General features: G+C 42.2%; 2 protein-coding genes across 12 annotated transcripts in view; one reads left to right on the top strand and one right to left on the bottom strand.

Moving 5' to 3' along the window:
* Positions 1–285: 285 nt before the first annotated feature.
* On the bottom strand, positions 286–5,447 carry LOC115608671 (beta-microseminoprotein-like). Its single transcript, XM_030487841.1, has 4 exons — positions 5,340–5,447; positions 2,179–2,278; positions 1,540–1,642; positions 286–669 (listed from the first exon to the last, which is right to left on the bottom strand). The coding sequence occupies exons 1-4, from the start codon at positions 5,340–5,342 to the stop codon at positions 540–542; spliced, it is 336 nt and encodes a 111-aa protein (XP_030343701.1). The 5' UTR covers positions 5,343–5,447; the 3' UTR covers positions 286–539.
* Positions 5,448–13,602: 8,155 nt separating this feature from the next.
* WASHC2C (WASH complex subunit 2C) overlaps positions 13,603–16,620 on the top strand; it is a 39,994-nt gene continuing 36,976 nt past the window's right edge. For all 11 annotated transcript variants that reach the window (XR_003991631.1, XR_003991630.1, XR_003991629.1 and 8 more), the window contains exons 1-4: positions 13,603–13,672; positions 13,761–13,874; positions 14,224–14,388; positions 16,035–16,100. Coding sequence is in view for 7 of the 11 variants with exons in the window: in XM_030487827.1 (XP_030343687.1) it covers positions 13,628–13,672; positions 13,761–13,874; positions 14,224–14,388; positions 16,035–16,100 (390 nt within the window). In the remaining 4 variants the exon portion in view is untranslated. The remainder of the gene's footprint in view (positions 13,673–13,760; positions 13,875–14,223; positions 14,389–16,034; positions 16,101–16,620) is intronic.

Here is a 16,620-nt window from a genome sequence, read left to right as displayed (position 1 = left end):
TCTTGCCAAAACTCCTGCACCAGTTTAGGTGTGCCCTGAGTAGGCCCCATTGTACAGCGTATCCCAAACAGTGCACCCCTTCCAAATGATAATGGACTTTGACACGTAGTGAGCTAAAATGTCTGCTGTGACCCTTGGCTAGAACAGACCCTGCAAAGCAGAAGAATGGCTTGTGCCAGGGTATTGGTGCAGAGTAGTCAGAGTAGTGAGGTGGATTCGTTCCTTTTTCAAAGAAGGTGACATTGCCCCATGTTATTACATAAAAAGAACCATCATTATGAAGCATTTCTGGATGTTTCATCTGGATTTATTATATTTAGAAAAACTCAATGATAAAAATGCAAGTTAATGACAAATGAAACATTGTATATGATTATACATCTTGTATACTGAATTACAATGATTAGGAGATTAGAAGTGAGCTACTGAAGTGCTCTTTTATAAGATCTCCCATATCTCCAAGCTTCTTTGTGAAGGCAAAACATCTGTAGGAAGGGAAGGAATTCCACAGTGCAGAAAGGTTTGGAGCAGATGTTTAGTTAGCCCACACGAGAATAGATAGTACACTCCTTCGTGGGGTCGCTCTTCTGCACCACTTCATAGTCACAGATTTTTTTATTGAAAATGACTCTACAGCTCTCTTTGTCATAACCAATAGGAGTGTGAAAGCTGTCATTGGCAAAGAGAAAGCAAATGTTAGCTTGAGAGCAATAAACGATTCATCAGTTCAATGATTATAGCTGGAACTAATCTCTGTAACTATGGCTAAGAACAGCTTAGCTAGCTTGAAAGCCCCCACAACTACAGCTTCTAGGACCTCAAATGATGCCTTGCTGCAGTGTGCTGTGCAGATGTAGCAGTATGCTTAGCACTAGCACAGGGATTTCTAGCACACCACTGCAGAGCAACATAAGCATGGTCTTGGAATGTTTTATCTCTTTTCCATTAATTTTTCATTATTGCCAGTTTGCTTAGAATGTGGTAGCTGTTTCCTGATAGATTGTCACCTGAGCAAAGGTGATAACCATAATCAAGCCATTTTGGCCCTTAGAGAAGGTAGTCTGAAAGGAGAGGAGGATATTGGAGATGATAGATACTTCAGAGCAGAGCCTTGTCACTCTACGGTCAGCATATTAACTGAAGACAAGCACCTCTGGAAAGGGTCATAATAAGGATCACCATAAGCCCTTTAGAGGAGCTTCACTTGAGTCCCTTGTGGAACCAATTCCTTCTTACCCCCTCTTTACCTGCTAAGGAAAGACTTAACTGCAGTGTAAGAGGAGTTCATCAGTTCCTGTAAATTAAAGGTAACCAACTGGTTGTGTCTGGAAAGACCTCTGTCCACTCCCGGTCAGCATAAAGTAAGGTAAGGTAAGGTAAACGCAGCCAAGGATCCAAATGATCAAAAGCTATGTGTGGTTTGCCCTAGCTCTCTTACATGGGTGAGGAAAGGCTCTCTTAGAAACTCATTTATCCCCAGCAAACGGAAAGCTGTGCTTTTCCTAAGGGCAATGATGCTACCAAGAAGTTCAAACTTACAGGGAGCAACAACTTATTTCTTCTTTGCTGCAGCTGCATCTGAAGCAATTTTCTGTTCTTGCGATCTCTCCGTAGGGGTACAGTTTTCCATCCAGGACACAGCCTGCATAGAACAGCGGGGGGGGGGGGGGGGGGGAGGGGGAGGGAAGAAATCTTTAAGCCTCCACGTAAAGGCTGAAAGGTTTAAAATTATTCCAAGTTTTCTGAAAATGTTTTTTCTTGGCAATAGTAAAGTTCTCTAGGTTATTATCTGGACTATTTTGACAGCCTGAACTTATTTCTTCCTCACTTGTTAGAGACAGTTTCAGTGTGACAGATCTGGGACAAAAGTGAGCAACCAAACAGACAGGTCTCCCACCTGGCGCCAGACTATTCAGAACTACTCTCAACTCCTGCATCAGCTCTATGTGCTGGAATAGCCATAGCAATCTACCAGAAGTAGCAATAATATTGCTGCAGCTGTACCCAGTCTAGGGGAAGACTTAGTTTTTCCCTGCTTTTGGCAACTTGGTGCTGTAACCAATATATGTCTTTCTAACATCTTCCCCATCCCTTATATTTTGAAGCCCTTCCTGGCAGCTCCACATAAAGCCAAGCTACCACAGAACAATCAAGTGAGAAAACCTTCCCTGTTCTTACCTTTGTCGGTCTCCCCTGGCTTGTTTATTTTAGAAAAGCAGTATGCATCTCCCAGTGTCACTGTGATGCCCATCGCAACAAGGAAAGCCAGAAAGCTCTTCTGTAAAAGAGACATAAAGCCCATAGCATGAATTTAATTCTGCTTTGATGATCATAGAATCATAGAATAGTTAGGGTTGGAAAGGACCCTAAGATCATATAGTTTCAACCCCAATGCCATGGGCAGAGACACCACATGCTAAACCATGTCACCCAAGACTCTGTCCAACCTGGCCTTGAACACTACCAGGGATGGAGCATTCACGACTTCCTTGGGCAACCTGCTCCAGTGCCTCACCACCCTCACAGTAAGGAACTTCTTCATTATATTTAACCTGAACTTCCCCTGTTTAAGTTGAAACCCATTACCCCTTGTCCTGTCGCTACAGTCCCTGAAGAAGAGTCCCTCTCCAGCATCCTTGTAGGCCCCCTTCAGATACTTGAAGGCTGCTATCTTCATTTTCAAAAGCTAAGTCACTGAACCTGAATCAAAAATTAGAAATAACATTATGTGTACATGGAAATACTGGAAGAGGGCACTCCAGATATTTTACTGCTTTGGTGGCTTTTTCTTTAGGTGGAAAAAACCCCCACCAGAATTATATGAAATAAATGTGTCAGCAGCATCTGGCACCTGCTGAAGTCCAATCTCTAGAAATCGCAAAATTTTATAGTAGTGTTACACACTTGAAAGCCCTGTCAGACTCTTATTATTGTTTTAGTTATTGCCTTTGAGTCAGATACAACTATCTATCCGGCAAATTACTGTGTGTATAATATCTTATTGTATCACTTGGGTACAGCAATTTTTCAAGATTTGGCAGTGAAGTGGAGGTCACAGACCTAATCATATTCCAGTAAGTTGTGGCTGTGCAGACAAGAGAGACACAACTGAGTGTCTTAATGTAAAATTCCAGTGCTGTACATTCTGCTTCGCAGCCTATGAGCCATCTTGTCAAACCATGCACACATAGGTTTCGATATGTCACAGTACAACCTTCCTTTGTCTGGTGGAGGCAACAGCTAAATATCTGTAAGACCTCTTCAGAGATGTCCATTGGGACCTGCTGAACAACCAGGACTTCTCTGAAAAAGCCTGCATAACTTTGTAACAATGGTTACACTGGGATAGGGGGACTGGAGAAGCATGAGAGAGCACAGGAGTATTTTGATGGGTTGCTCAGGCTGGATAACTTAAGGCAAAAGTTTAGGAATGGCCAGAGACTGAGAAACGATGGACAAAGTTACTTCTATTTCTTGATAGCACTTGCAGATTAACATCAAAGGATTGTAAAATGAGTAGATTTTTTCAAGTTACTGTTCTGAATTCCAGAGGCTGTTGCTACTTGAAACTGGGGTTTAAAATAGCAGTGAGTCTTTGTTTTTAGGTAGCTCTGCTGTCTACTTTGGGTTACTTGAATCATGAATGTCAAAAGACACGGAAAGGTCTTGAACCTTAGGCAGATGGTGAATCAAGGGGAATCTCCTTTGTCTGCTGTGAAAAAAAATTGCTATTTTAATCCTTGATGTGCTGCTTTCTTACAGGGCTGTGGGACATTCATGGTGTGGTGAAAAGGAGGAGCAGGAGGGTCTGTAGAATGGTCTGGGAAAGGTGTAATGCTTAATTTCCAGAGCAGTTCTGTGATTTGGAGTTCCTGAGGGTTTGGGGTAGAAGAGAGCTAGTTGCTGTGCCGAGCACCATAGTCAGGATGAGACAAATTAAGAAGAAAGACTGAAATGCTGAAATGGTGGTGTTTGTAGTGCCTGGCCAAAGGAAAATTGTCTAAGCAACTCCTATTCGTGAAGTTGTAGGATGTAACATTGCAGCTGGCCTCTGGCGAGGCTCCACGTGCATTTGGTAAGGATCTGCCAGGCCATCTGTCCTGTGCAGCTATCCGGGGATTTGCGAGCTCAGAGAATCATGGCTTTCCATAGAGGATCTCAACATCCACCCCTGGCAGTGTTCAAGGCCAGGTTGGACGGAGTCTTGGGTGACATGGTTTAGTGTGTGGTGTCCCTGCCCATGGCAAGGAGTTTGGAACTAGATGATCTTAGGGTCCTTTCCAACCCTAACTATTCTATGATTTTACATGTAAGTAGGCTGAGCAGAGAGGGTATCAAACAGGTAAAAAAGCACTGGCAGAAACAGTAACCTTTATTAGAAATTACAGAGATTATTAGTGTTATACTGATGCCAAGAGCTTTTAGTTAAACGTCAGAGTTGTGTTGTTCTGGGTGGTCTGTGAGCAAGGCACTTCAAGGAATTTTTTTTTTTTTTTTTTTCTTGTTTGCTCTCTTAAAAAGGGGGTGCCACCAGCCACCTTGCAGAACAGAATCCTCCAAATGAAATTTAATGGCCTTTTAAAGTGGATGAATTAACGTGAAATGAGCTACCAGACCATTTTGTTCAACTAAGTCTTATCTGAGTATAGACAAGCCCTCAGAAAAGCTTAGGCAGAGAAAAAAGTAGACGATAATTTCTCCCTTTATTTATGAATCTATATATATTACAGAAACTACTGCCTCTTCTGTAAAACTTACGCTATTCCTGAGATTCTCTTCAAAGGTAGAAACTGATGTCTAAAACTTTGGGGGTTACATGAGCATAAATTAGTGGAAAACTGGGCCATAGGATTTTGTCTATATATTTAACATTACCTAACTGTTGATTCAGATTCTGCAAACACATTAGGAGGCTTGAAGAGCTGTAACAGGACACAATTTGATAGAACTAAACAGAAATGCAGACAAATAACTGTGTATTACACTTCTCATTGTAAAGGGACTATATTTTAAACTGTATTTCACATGTATAGGTTTTAAAAGCATGGTCCTAAATATTTACCAAATTCTGAATATTTTCACAAACATTTCTGAGAAAAGGATAACAGCAAGTGAAAGACCAAGAGATATATGTGTAGTTTCTTGCAAAGAATTAGAAAACAAAGAACAAAATTCACAAAGGTGTCTTACTTTCTTTGCATCTTGCAGTTAATAGAATATATCCATGTTTAAAAATGTATAGCTATGTGATTCTTTTAAATATCCTTCTTTTGCAGTTTTAAAGCAAATAGCTATCTGTATCCTCATTAAAAAACCATAAATCTAAAACTTTGACTTACCATAGTGGAATGCTTGGCTTCCAAAGAGCTCCAAGTCTCCAGAAGACCTCTGAAAGTGCTTTATGTGGAATCTGAGAGCAAATATTTTATGGTGCCTTTATGTTGAGCAAGTCAAGTTTAGGGAAAAAAAGCTTACTCAACTCGAATGCAGTTATGTTGACATTTCTGAAGAAATCACTGAAATTTTGCCAGCTGGCAGCGAGAAAATGTTTGATTCTGTAGAGCACTGACCTGGGTAAAAGGTTGAACCTGGAACTTTGTATTCCTTGGAAGCATTATGATTAGAATAAATGCATTTCTGATGAAATACAATAATTGATAGCTAGGCTGTAGGCAGTATTGTATGGTTACATGATTTTTAGTTGTGGCAGGATTGCATGCTGACCACTTCTGCTATCAGTGGGCTGGAATATCCTTAGAGTAGGGAACTAGATATCAACAGCTTAGAGAGCTTTTGCCAGATCTTTTCATGCTCACATTTAATGCTGCGGTGTGCACTGTAAGATAAGCAAAGGTACTTTGCCGTTATCAGTGTTAAAACCTCTGAACATTCAAACCTTAGTCAAAGATGGATCACATTAAACATTTCTCAACTGAAATAAAGATTTCCTCTCACATAAAAAGCTTGCTCTTTCTCCTGTGGGACTGTGCAGGCTTTGACTTAAGTAACTGTGGTAGAGTATATGTTCACTTTCATATAGAATCATAGAATACCAGGTTGGAAGGGACCTCAAGGATCTGGTCCAACTTTTCTTGGCAAAAACACAAGATGTCTAAACAAGATGTCCCAGCACCCTGTCCAGTTGAATCTTAAAAGTGTCCAACACTAGGGAATCACCTGCTTTCCTGGGGAAATTATTCCAATGGTTGACTCTTCTCATTGTGAAAAATTATCCTCTCGTGTCCAACCAGAATCTCCCCAGGAATAATTTGTGCCCACTACCCCTCATCTTTTCTAGGTGACTCCTTCTATAAAGGGAGTGTCTATCTTCTTTGTAGCCACCTTTTTAAATACTGGAACATGGTGATCAGATCTCCCCTGAGCCTTCTTTTCTCTAGGCTGAACAAACCCAGTTCTCTCATCCTTTTCTCATAGGGGAGGCTTCCCAGGCCTTTGATCATCTTTGTGTCCCTTCTCTGGACCCTTTCTAGCCTGTCCACATCTTTTTTGTATAACAGGGACCAAAACTGAACTCAGTATTCTAGCTGTGGCCTGACAAGTGTCAAGTAAAGTGGGATCTTTATCTCTGCTGGTGATGTCTTTGTAACCCAGCAGCCTGTTGTCTGTCTTTGACGTAGCAACACACTGTTCACTCGTGAGCTTGTGCACCAGAACCCCCAGATTTCTTTCCACAGTGCTCCTCTCCAGCCAGGCAGATCCCAGCCTGTGCTGTTTTCTTGGATTATGTTTTCTCAGGTGCGAGACCTTATGCTTGTCAAATGGCATCCCTCAGGGGTCTGTATTGGGACCAGTACTGTTTAGTATCTTCATTGACGACATAGACAGTGGGATTGAGCGCACTGTCAGCAAGTTTGCAGTTGACACGAAGCCGAGTGGTGCAGTTGACAACCCTGAGGGACAGGATGCCATCCAGAAGGACTTGGACAGGCCTGAGAAGCAGGCCCATGCTAACCTCATGAGGATTCAACAAGGTCAAGTGCAAGGGGCACTGTGTTAGTATAGATTTTACGGTTTACAGTTGTAAAAAATTATTTTTCCTACCAAAAAAAAAAATAAATCTCTAAACCATGAATTAGGCAAGCACAGATTAATTTATCACCAAGATGACCAGGCTTAGTTATTATTTGTCACATTAAGCATTGTTTGCAAACTCTAGTAAAGTTAATTGCCTCTTAGCTAAAGACAAAGTGCTAGAGCGATTCGTTTTAAGTGCAACTAAATGTTTTTGCACTGGCTTAAATAAACTAATTTAAATTCCCTACTATTAAGGAACTCTGGAGTATCAGCAAGAGTTGAGAATAATGTTCTTGGAGAGAAACACCATTTTATAATCTGCTAGACTAGATTTGCCACTGTTGTGGTCAGGAGAGATCTGTAGTTCCATTGTCTCCAGCAGAGCCACTCCTTGTTCTCAAGTGCATGCTTGGGTCTGCTGAACTTAACCCGGAACATAAGTTCACAGCCATGCTTTCTATGTTGCTTTATCAACTATGGTATATCAGTTGAGATGAGAAATTTAGTTTCTTGACCTATTTACAGTAGTGGGAGGGTAGCACTATTCCACTAGTCTTGTGAGTTTCATGTTTCAAAGTTTTGTTAAAGACTGAAGTAAAAAACCATGGGACTGTGGTTAGGAGCTTTTTTTATTTTTTCATTATGATACTGACTTGATACATGACTTCAGGTGGCTCCCTTAAGCATGTCAGAGATTTCTAGTTTCAGAGCTTACTACCTGGCTGCAGAACCCAAAAGTCAGCTTCCTCAACGCAAGGAAGGACTTTTTTATATTGAGGGTGGCAGAGCACTGGAACAAGGTGCCCAGGGGGGTTGTGGAATCTCACTCTCTGGAGACATTCAAAACCCACCTGGACAAGCTACGGTGTAACCTGCTCTAGGTGGCCCTGGCTTAGCAGGGGATTGGACTAGATGATCTCCAGAGGTCCCTTCCAGCCCGAACGATTTTGTCATTCTGTGATTCCCCCGTTCTCACATAGTAGGCATTTCTACCCCATAGCAAGGGAATACCAGGCTAATGGCTGTCCTCTAAGACAGTGATTTTGCCATGAGAGATGAACTTTTGGGATCAAACAAGGAACAAACCCATGTAAAGGAAACCATGAGCCAATGAAGTCATGTATGTCCAAGTCCAGATTCCTTTAGAGCATAGCAGTTCTTTTTTTCCAGAATTTTTTCCTCCCTTAGGATTTCTAGTTATCTGAATTGAGTTTATCAGCCTGTTTTTTCCTGCTTGCACAACTTAACGTAGTAAGTCATTTGACTTGGTATACGGCAGTGAGGTCTTTTAGGTGATGTGGGTAATCATAATCTGCTTACTCATGACACACAGCTTAAAATTAATTATTTTAAAGGAAAGCTGATTTTGAATTCCCTGAAATTAATAAATACACTGGTAATCAAGCCATTGCATTAACCAGCAATGAATCCCAAGTAGGAGGGGAGGGAGTTCTGGGGGCTTCAGGCTCCCGTGCTGGTCCAGTGACAGCAACACCTGTACCTATTTCTAGCTGTAGACACTCCTTTCTACACTGTGTGCCAGAGACTGAGGCATCTTCAAACCCTGACTTCACTCATCACTCTGAACTCCTTTTGGAGCCTGCAGATAATGCAGGTGCTGGAACTATCTTGGAGCTGGGGATTTCTTGTAACTGCAGGGCTTGGACAATCACACCTCTCTGTATAGCACAACCAAGCTATACAACACAACCTTTGCATAAGAACAAGGAGTGGCAGGGAAAATGAAGAACAATGCACAAACTGTGTTGAGGTTCTCTCTTGTGTGACACAGAAGCTTATCTTCTAATTAAAACTTGACTTTTTCTTTTGTTTGCATCCTGTTCTAAAGTTATAAAAACATATTTACTTTCTGTGAGTTATTGGGAAAGCCAGCTGTGCTATTCTTTTAAATTTTATACCTTGTAAATATTTGTGAGTTTAACCAAGTGCTGTATCTGTTTCAGCTTTTGTTAACGCTTCCATTGTAAGGAAACAGAAAGCAGTACGTCTGCCAAGTTTTTACCCACAGGAAAAGAAAAATTACCCAGGCCAGCTGTATGGCATATCATTACCCAGATTATCAAGAAGGGAGAATTATATTTAAATTTATATTGAATGTCATGTCAAGACTCAAATCTTTGTCCACTCTAAGCTGTAATTTCCTCATGGGCAAACGCTTATGGGAATTTAGTAGCTACTTCAAACAAACAGTTTAAAAAAATAAGGAAAAGGGGAAAATCGGGTGCCCTTAATAGTCTTGTATGAATAAAGAATTTTTCTTGTTACTTCATATTCTGTATATGTGTGTTAAAAATCATTCTGTCTTTAATAGAGTTGTATATGGCCTAGCAGTGAAAGGGTATAGCATACACAATACCTCCCTTAAAGCTGGCCACATTGTTTATAGGGATGTTTTCTGGACAAAACAATCTACTAGGTCTGAGAGTAGTCAGGACCCATTCCAAATGGAGATGTTTGCTTTCAGCTCTGCAGAAGTTGTGAAGAGACAGTAAGCTGTGATCATACATAACAAGCGTGCAATACTGGCCTCTAAATTACTTTCAATGTTGCATCATCTTACCTTTAGACTTGTACAGCCATTTTGCAGCTGCTAAAAGTTCTGCTTGGTCCTATGGGCCTTTGGAAATTATTGAGGATACCACTGAGGACCAGGTCTATGAGAAGGCATAGGTGTCAGCTTGTGCCAGAATGTAAATACTGGATTTCCTCCTTTGCTTTGCAATTGCTTCTTGTGCTGATGTTCACAGATGTTTCTTTGTGGACATCTTGTGTTGGCTTAAAATGGTGGATTAAGGAGGCCTAGTGCACTCTTCAGTCTGGATAACACCAACTGTTTGTAGTACCCCTCCCACCAATTTTTGTCTTCATTCCATGCCTTGGTTTCACAGGAGGAAGCTTAGGGATCAAAGCCAGGAGAAAGTCTCCCAGGTTGCTATAGCAGAGAATCCCTAACTGTGCCAAGATCAGCCCCCACTGCTCGATCCAAACTCCACTAATTTCATTACTACATTGAGGAGACAAGTTACAGACATATATATATGTCTGCATCCCCAACTCAGTCAGGAAATCCCAGAACCGCCGTAATTTCAGGCATATGCCTGATGCCAAGTCTGTATGTAAGCAAGTTTTTACACTAGAGCAACAAACTTTCATCAGTATTGTCTCCAGGCTTAAGTGTTGGCTTATCAGAACTAACCAGAGGATTTATAGTCTGGCAGCAGTATATAGGGGTAGTAAATTTTCAGACAGGGCTAACAAGCAATTTCAGGATAGAAAGTGGCTTTTTCTGCTATGGAGCAACACTGCAGAAAATAGACTGAAGTAGGACCAGGAAAAGATCCATAAAGGTGTGTTTCCCCTTGCACCATGTCTGCATAACTACCACATCCCATTATGCTATGCTAGTTCTTTCCAGAAACTGCAGGGCAGAATAGAACAGCAACTGCATTGAGAAACATACGTGCTATGTTTCTCAAATCTGTCTTGCGTACATTTTCTCCAAACCCTTTGTGTCCTGTACTCTGGCCTACCCTTGCAATCCACACCCATAGGGGTCTTCTAGTAACATGACTGTCTGACACCCCCCCCCTTAAACACTTTCACTGCAGCCTGAGTCCCAGCAAAAGACCTCTGGCTCATTTTTCACTGCCGTAAATGCACAGGGTTCAGCAGTTGCGTGGGACTGGCAGAATTACAAGGAACACCAGCCTGCTGTGGATTCTGCCCTTATGGCCACAAATGGAAAAGAGCTTGTCTCCCAGACTGACTCCAGAAGCACTCTGCCCTGCTCTGGAGGGGTCCTAGGGAATCAGAGCTGCACAGGCACAGATCTCATGGCCATATACAAGTAGCAAGTGATGCCATATAGCCAAGGCATTCTGTAAGCATGGATATCAGAGAGCTAAGCTCTATGCAGTCTTACATGTTCTGGTTCTTAATATGCAAATTAGTCCCTAGTGACATATGTGATTTTGATATCTTTGCATTGAATATTCATTTGGAATGTGCTGAGTGGAACAGCAAGTGATTTTTCTTGTTGCCATCTTCTCTCTAACCTTTAAAAGGAACCTCTCTAAATTCTTTTCTAAAAGCAATTTTAGGACTGAAATGCTTTTGGGGACCCTGACTGCAGTGTTTAGGTTGAAATGTCTAGAAGGCGGACTTTTATTGTGCCGTTGTCCTGGTTTCATCTGGGATAGAGTTAACTTTCATCTGAGTAACTGGTGCAGTGCTGTGTTTTGGATTTAGTGTGAGAAAAATGCTGATAACACACCAACTTAGTTGTTGCTAAGTAAATCAAGGACTTTTTTCGGTTTCTTGTGCTCTGCCAGTAAGGAGGGGCACAAGAAGCTGGGAGGAAGCAGAAACAAGACAGCAGACCAAAACTAGCCAAAAGGATACTCCATACCACAGCATGTCATGTCCCGTATATAAACTGGGGGGAGTTACTGGGAAGGGATGCATTGCTGCTCGGGGATGGACTAGGTATAAGTCAGCGGATGGTGAACAACTGTATTGTGCATCACTTGTGTTCTCTCCCTCTCCTTTTCAGTACTATTAAATTTTACTTTATTTCAATTATTAAATTGTTCTTATCTCAACCCACAAATTTTACGTTTTTCTGATTCTCTTCCCCATCCCACCAGGGTTAGGTTGGAGTGAGTGAGCGGCTGCGTGGTCCTTAGTTGCCGGCTGGGGTTAATTTTTCTGGTTTTTGGAATGTCGTAGAGGAAGGAACTATCACAAAACACTAGAGGCCTTGAGGAATAATTTTAGATTACTCCCATCTGTGTGGTTTTTAACATTCTTGCTCAAGACATTGTTGTGAAACTAGCCTGGGCTGATATTTTTCTACTTTGTTAGTTTCTTCTTTAATATCAGTATATTAAAATTCTTTAAATTTTACTGAGGTTGAAGGTCTGAGCCAGTTCAGTAATGATGTCTTGTTACAGAATCACAGAAAAATAGAATTGAAAGGAATATGACACTATTTGCTTTTAGAAGTTACTACATCCTTAATCTAGCAATAGCCTTCAAGTATCCGGATGTAGACATTAAAATCAACGTACGAGAACTTGGAGATCTTGGGCATTTTTTCTTATTTAAATTGAGAATTCAAAAAAGTAAATCACGGAGTACCCTGTTCCTCACAACGTCTTCTGTGGTATCAGCGTAGTCAAGCGCAATAAATAAATAAACTCCATGTGCTAATGTCAAGGGCTGATCTAAATTGACCATTTGCAATGAATTATTTATTTACCAGAGGGAAGAACAGATTATTATAACTTCCTTTATGGTTAATTCCCTTGTAATGAAGAACATACAAAAGACAGTAGTATGACAAGGTTTTTTAATCCATTGGGAAAAAAATGACTTAGTGAGAAAGTGAGAAGTTAGAGTGGGTATTTAACTTCTAAAGGCCTGGGGATAATTGGCTGTGAATCCCAGTTTGGCTATTTGCACTATATATTTATTTGTGTTAGTGTACATAGGGTTTTCTTCTAGCAAATCCTGGAATTCTGGTATGAGTTTATCAAGACTAATCCTATTTAAGCCAAAGGAGATTTTACCTGGCTTGTAATGTAAGTAAGTCTTGTGCTTACTTTTGTAAGGAAAATAGGAGGAAAGTGTATCTATCTCTCTACTTGTAAGACTGGTCATCACCATACCCCATTGCTGTGCTCCAGTGGGGAGTGCTGCTGTGCCGCAGACCAGGACATGCTACTCCTGCCACCCTCGACTGTTCCCAGCGCAGAGCAGGGCCCCTCTGCGCTAGTGTCCCTTAGCCTCCTAACAGCGAGAACAACTTTTCCGAGGACGCACAACATACAAGAAGTAGTCCTAACACATCAGTACAAGCAGTTGACACATGTTCTCCAACAGGTTTCTGTAATCTAAAAAAACAAAAACCAAACCAACAAACCTTGTTGTCCTGGAATCTTTATACAACACATCGTATAATGATTCTCAAAAGACACTTCAGATACTATACTGAGACCAATAAGATCTTCCAAATTCGACATGACTATCTCTCAGGTGAGGGAAAAAAAACATATTATGATTTGACACTAACTACAGACTGGAACCTGATTCTGATCTCTCTTGAGCAACAACTACATAAGAGCAAATTAAATTCTACTCTCGAATATCAATTTACTAGAAATTACATTCTACACTCTCTGTCTGTAATCTGTACAAGATCTTACTAGCTCAAGCCTTCACCTCCACCACCTCCCAGGGTTTGGCTTCTATTCTATTCTACGAACAGCCTCCTAGCCAAGGGTATCAGGCCCTTGAGGCAGCTGCGGTGGTCGAAGCCATCTCCCACCTGGTCCTTCGCTGCCCTCGCCTGGGGGTACGGTCCTCCCTCGCCCTGCTGGTGCAGGCTCAGCCCGCTGCGGCGGCTGGTGCGGGGCCGGGCGGGAGCCGCGGTGAGCCCCACTGCTGCCACTGCCCCCCCCCCCCGCCTCGCCCGGCCTCCGCGCGGCGCCCCCGCGCCCCCTGCCGCCCTGCCCGCGCGCACGCCGGGCGGGGCGGGTCACGTGACGGCGCTCAGCTGACGGGCGGGCGGATGGCGCCGGCGGGCGCGAGGGGAGCAGCGCGGCCCGGCTCCACGGTGAGTGCCGGGGCGGGCCCGCTGTGCCCGGGCATGGCGGCGGCACCGCCAGTTCTCGGCTCACTGCCCTTCTTCCCTTCTTCCGCAGATGAACGGGGCCCCGCGGGACGCCGCGGAGCCGGCGCCGGTGTGGGAGCGGCCCTGGTCGCTGGAGGAGATCCGTAAGGGCAGCCAGAGCTGGTCCTTGGCTTCCGATGCCGGGGTGAGCGGTGCGACCGGGACCGAGCGTGGAACCGGAGGGGTGTTGACCGGGGCTTGGGAGGTGTCAGGCGGGGCCGGGTGCCGGGCCCGAGCGGCGGCCTGCTGTTGCTTACACCCTCAGATCCGGGCGATAAAAACAAAATGAGGAGCTGGCCTGAAAGGAGATGCAGAATGAAGTGGAAACAGAGTAGGAGGCGGCTTGGTCCTGGGTATATGGGGGTGCTTTCGTCTAAACCGTGTTTATTTTGATGCTCCGTTGAAGTGCGTGATAACTCTGCCTGTGTGTCATAAACGGTGCCAAGGGAAAAGGGAGTTGGATACTGACTATTGCTTTCCCCTGCTGTAAACAGCTTCTGCATTTCCTGCAAGAGTTCTCACAGCAAACCATTTCCAGGACTCATGAAATCAAAAAGCAAGTAGATGGATTGATTAGCGAAACAAAAGCCACAGACTGTCGCCTTCATAATGTCTTCAATGACTTTCTTATGTTGTCCAATACACAGTTCATAGAGAATGTGAGTATGTTCTTGCATGTCATCAAGCTTGTTCTCCAAACACTGGTGGTGTCCCTTACTATAACATAGAGAAGTCATTTGACTTTTTGGCAAGTCTGATGTTAATTTAGAGATTAATTAGCTTTTAATTGCATTCTGTTAAAGGGTGTCCTAATTCTTTTGTGAGTAATGCACTATCTGATATCAGTATATTCCCTTTTGCCTCTTCTGAGCTATCTTTCTTCCTTGTTTATATGTGAAATGGAAGCCAGAGTTTTGGTTTTAGTTCTATGAATGAATTGGGATCTCTGGGATGGCTTGGTCTAGCTTTACAGCCAGCATGAATGTAGCATCTGTCTGCACTTGGCTGTCTAAATATGAGGAATGATATACGCTACTGTAAATTTGGCGTTATTTTATGCTAAATAAATAACAGTTATTTTATGCTAAAAGGTGTTATTTTATGCTAAAAGCAATTGGTATTAAAGATGTTGGACTGCAGGCAGTTGTCTGTTATGTTTTTAGATGGTGAACATATTTGTTGGTTAACGTTCCCTCTTTATGAATATTGCTATTTTAGAAAGGTGAAAGCTAGACTTGAAAGCCTGCTACAACACTGTACCACTAGAAGCACATGTATAATTAAGATGTAGAGCTTCAATAATCTTCTAGATTTGTGGAAGGTTTTTTAGCACTGTAAGTTTTACTGGGTATTTTATTTTGACCAGCATTGTTTTTAGGCTACATGTGTCTCATCTGAAGCCATTATGCTTATTGGAAAGATACTGGCAGAGGATAAGATGTCGGAAATCTGGATTTCTGGTTTGGGGTTTTTTGGTGGTGGCTGGATTTTTTCCAGAGCTGCAGCGTCTTTTCTGGCCTACCTTTGCTGTTCAGCGTAATGATTCTGCTGAGAATAGTTTGTACCAAACATCTTAAATCTTGGGTGCTTGAAGCTGTTTGTTCCCAAATTTAAGTGTACAGAAATAGGTCCTCATTTCTAGTTCTTAATTTAGTTAAGGTGAGAGATCTGTCTCTTCCCAGGAGATAGCTGCCCTTGTGTTTGAGAGACTTAGATTTAGGTTTGCAGGTTCAAGGGAGACTTTTTATTCCCCCATGTTTCCTTGTAGCTAGTCCTAGAAAAGAATGCTAAAAGAGCTGGATGGGAGGGATCATCAAACTGAAGGCTGAGGGAGGAAGTGAGCCTTCTCTGTAAGTACAGGAGAAGGGTAAAGGCTAAGAAGGAAAGCTACTATGATAGAAAACAAAAGGAAAATAGACAGCTCATAATTAAACTTAGGTTTGACTTTGAAGGTTTCTAGAATAGCTTTATGTTAGGGGAGTTAAAACAGTGCTTTTTTAAAACATATTCTGGTCAATGTGTGAACAGGGTTAAATGACCAGCTTGTCTTCCACTGCTGCAGTGACATTTGCAGTTTTGAATTGCCTCAGTTGGGTTGAGAGGCTGCCTGATGATGACTTCAGTGCATGAAGGAGGCTATGAAGTGCTTGGCATCATCTATGGCTTCTTTTTTTTAAAATGTGTAATGAATTAATGTACAATTAATTGCACGTTAGCAGTGTATTTCATTTTGTCGTGGTGCCCATGGTTTAGCCTCTGCAGCATATATTGTTCTTACTTGAATTAATTTTGCTTGACTTTTTAGAGAGTATATGATGAAGAAGTGGAAGAACCTATTCCCAAAGCTGATGCTGGAGACAAAACAGAGCAGGTAGTTAACTTCAGCTGCCTTGAATGCTGGCAGTGTGTTTGAAGCTGTTGTCTGCCTTCTCATTTTCAAACTTATTTTGTGAACATTTACACCTTACAAATCACACTGTTTTCTTTCTCCTTGAAGTATCTCTGTTGAATAGTGTATGTCATTCAAACATAAAATTGACTATAACATTGAAGGCTACTACAGTGTATGCCAATCTGTTAGGACCTCCCCAAGCTCAATACTGTGTCCAGTAGACAAGACTTATGCGTTGATTTTCAAATGGCCATGCATTTTTTTTTTCATCAAGAGAACTTTGGCCTTCTTACTGGATTCAGAGGTACTAGATTGCGGAAGCAGAATCTGACTACATTTCCCAAGGATAAAAACCCAGGGAGCTTTTTATGTATCTTGCAGTATAGGTGTATAATACCATATTCTCTTGATGGGCTGGAAGCATGAATAATATAGTACTGTGCTGGTGTGGATGTTTAGAACATCTCTGTTTCTGAGAGTGATAAAGATTAATTAAGTC

The sequence above is a fragment of the Strigops habroptila genome, chromosome 5 (genome assembly GCF_004027225.2).
Source record: "Strigops habroptila isolate Jane chromosome 5, bStrHab1.2.pri, whole genome shotgun sequence".
In the NCBI taxonomy this organism is placed as follows: Eukaryota; Metazoa; Chordata; class Aves; order Psittaciformes; family Psittacidae; genus Strigops; species Strigops habroptila.
This window is presented reverse-complemented; position numbering and strand designations above follow the sequence as displayed.

Coding starts and splice junctions, on each gene's coding strand:
- LOC115608671 (XM_030487841.1), bottom strand. Junction 1,643..2,178: donor GCCAGGGGAGACCGACAAAG/GTAAGAACAGGG, acceptor TGTTCTATGCAG/GCTGTGTCCTGGATGGAAAA. Junction 670..1,539: donor GAAATAAGTTGTTGCTCCCT/GTAAGTTTGAAC, acceptor TGCCAATGACAG/CTTTCACACTCCTATTGGTT.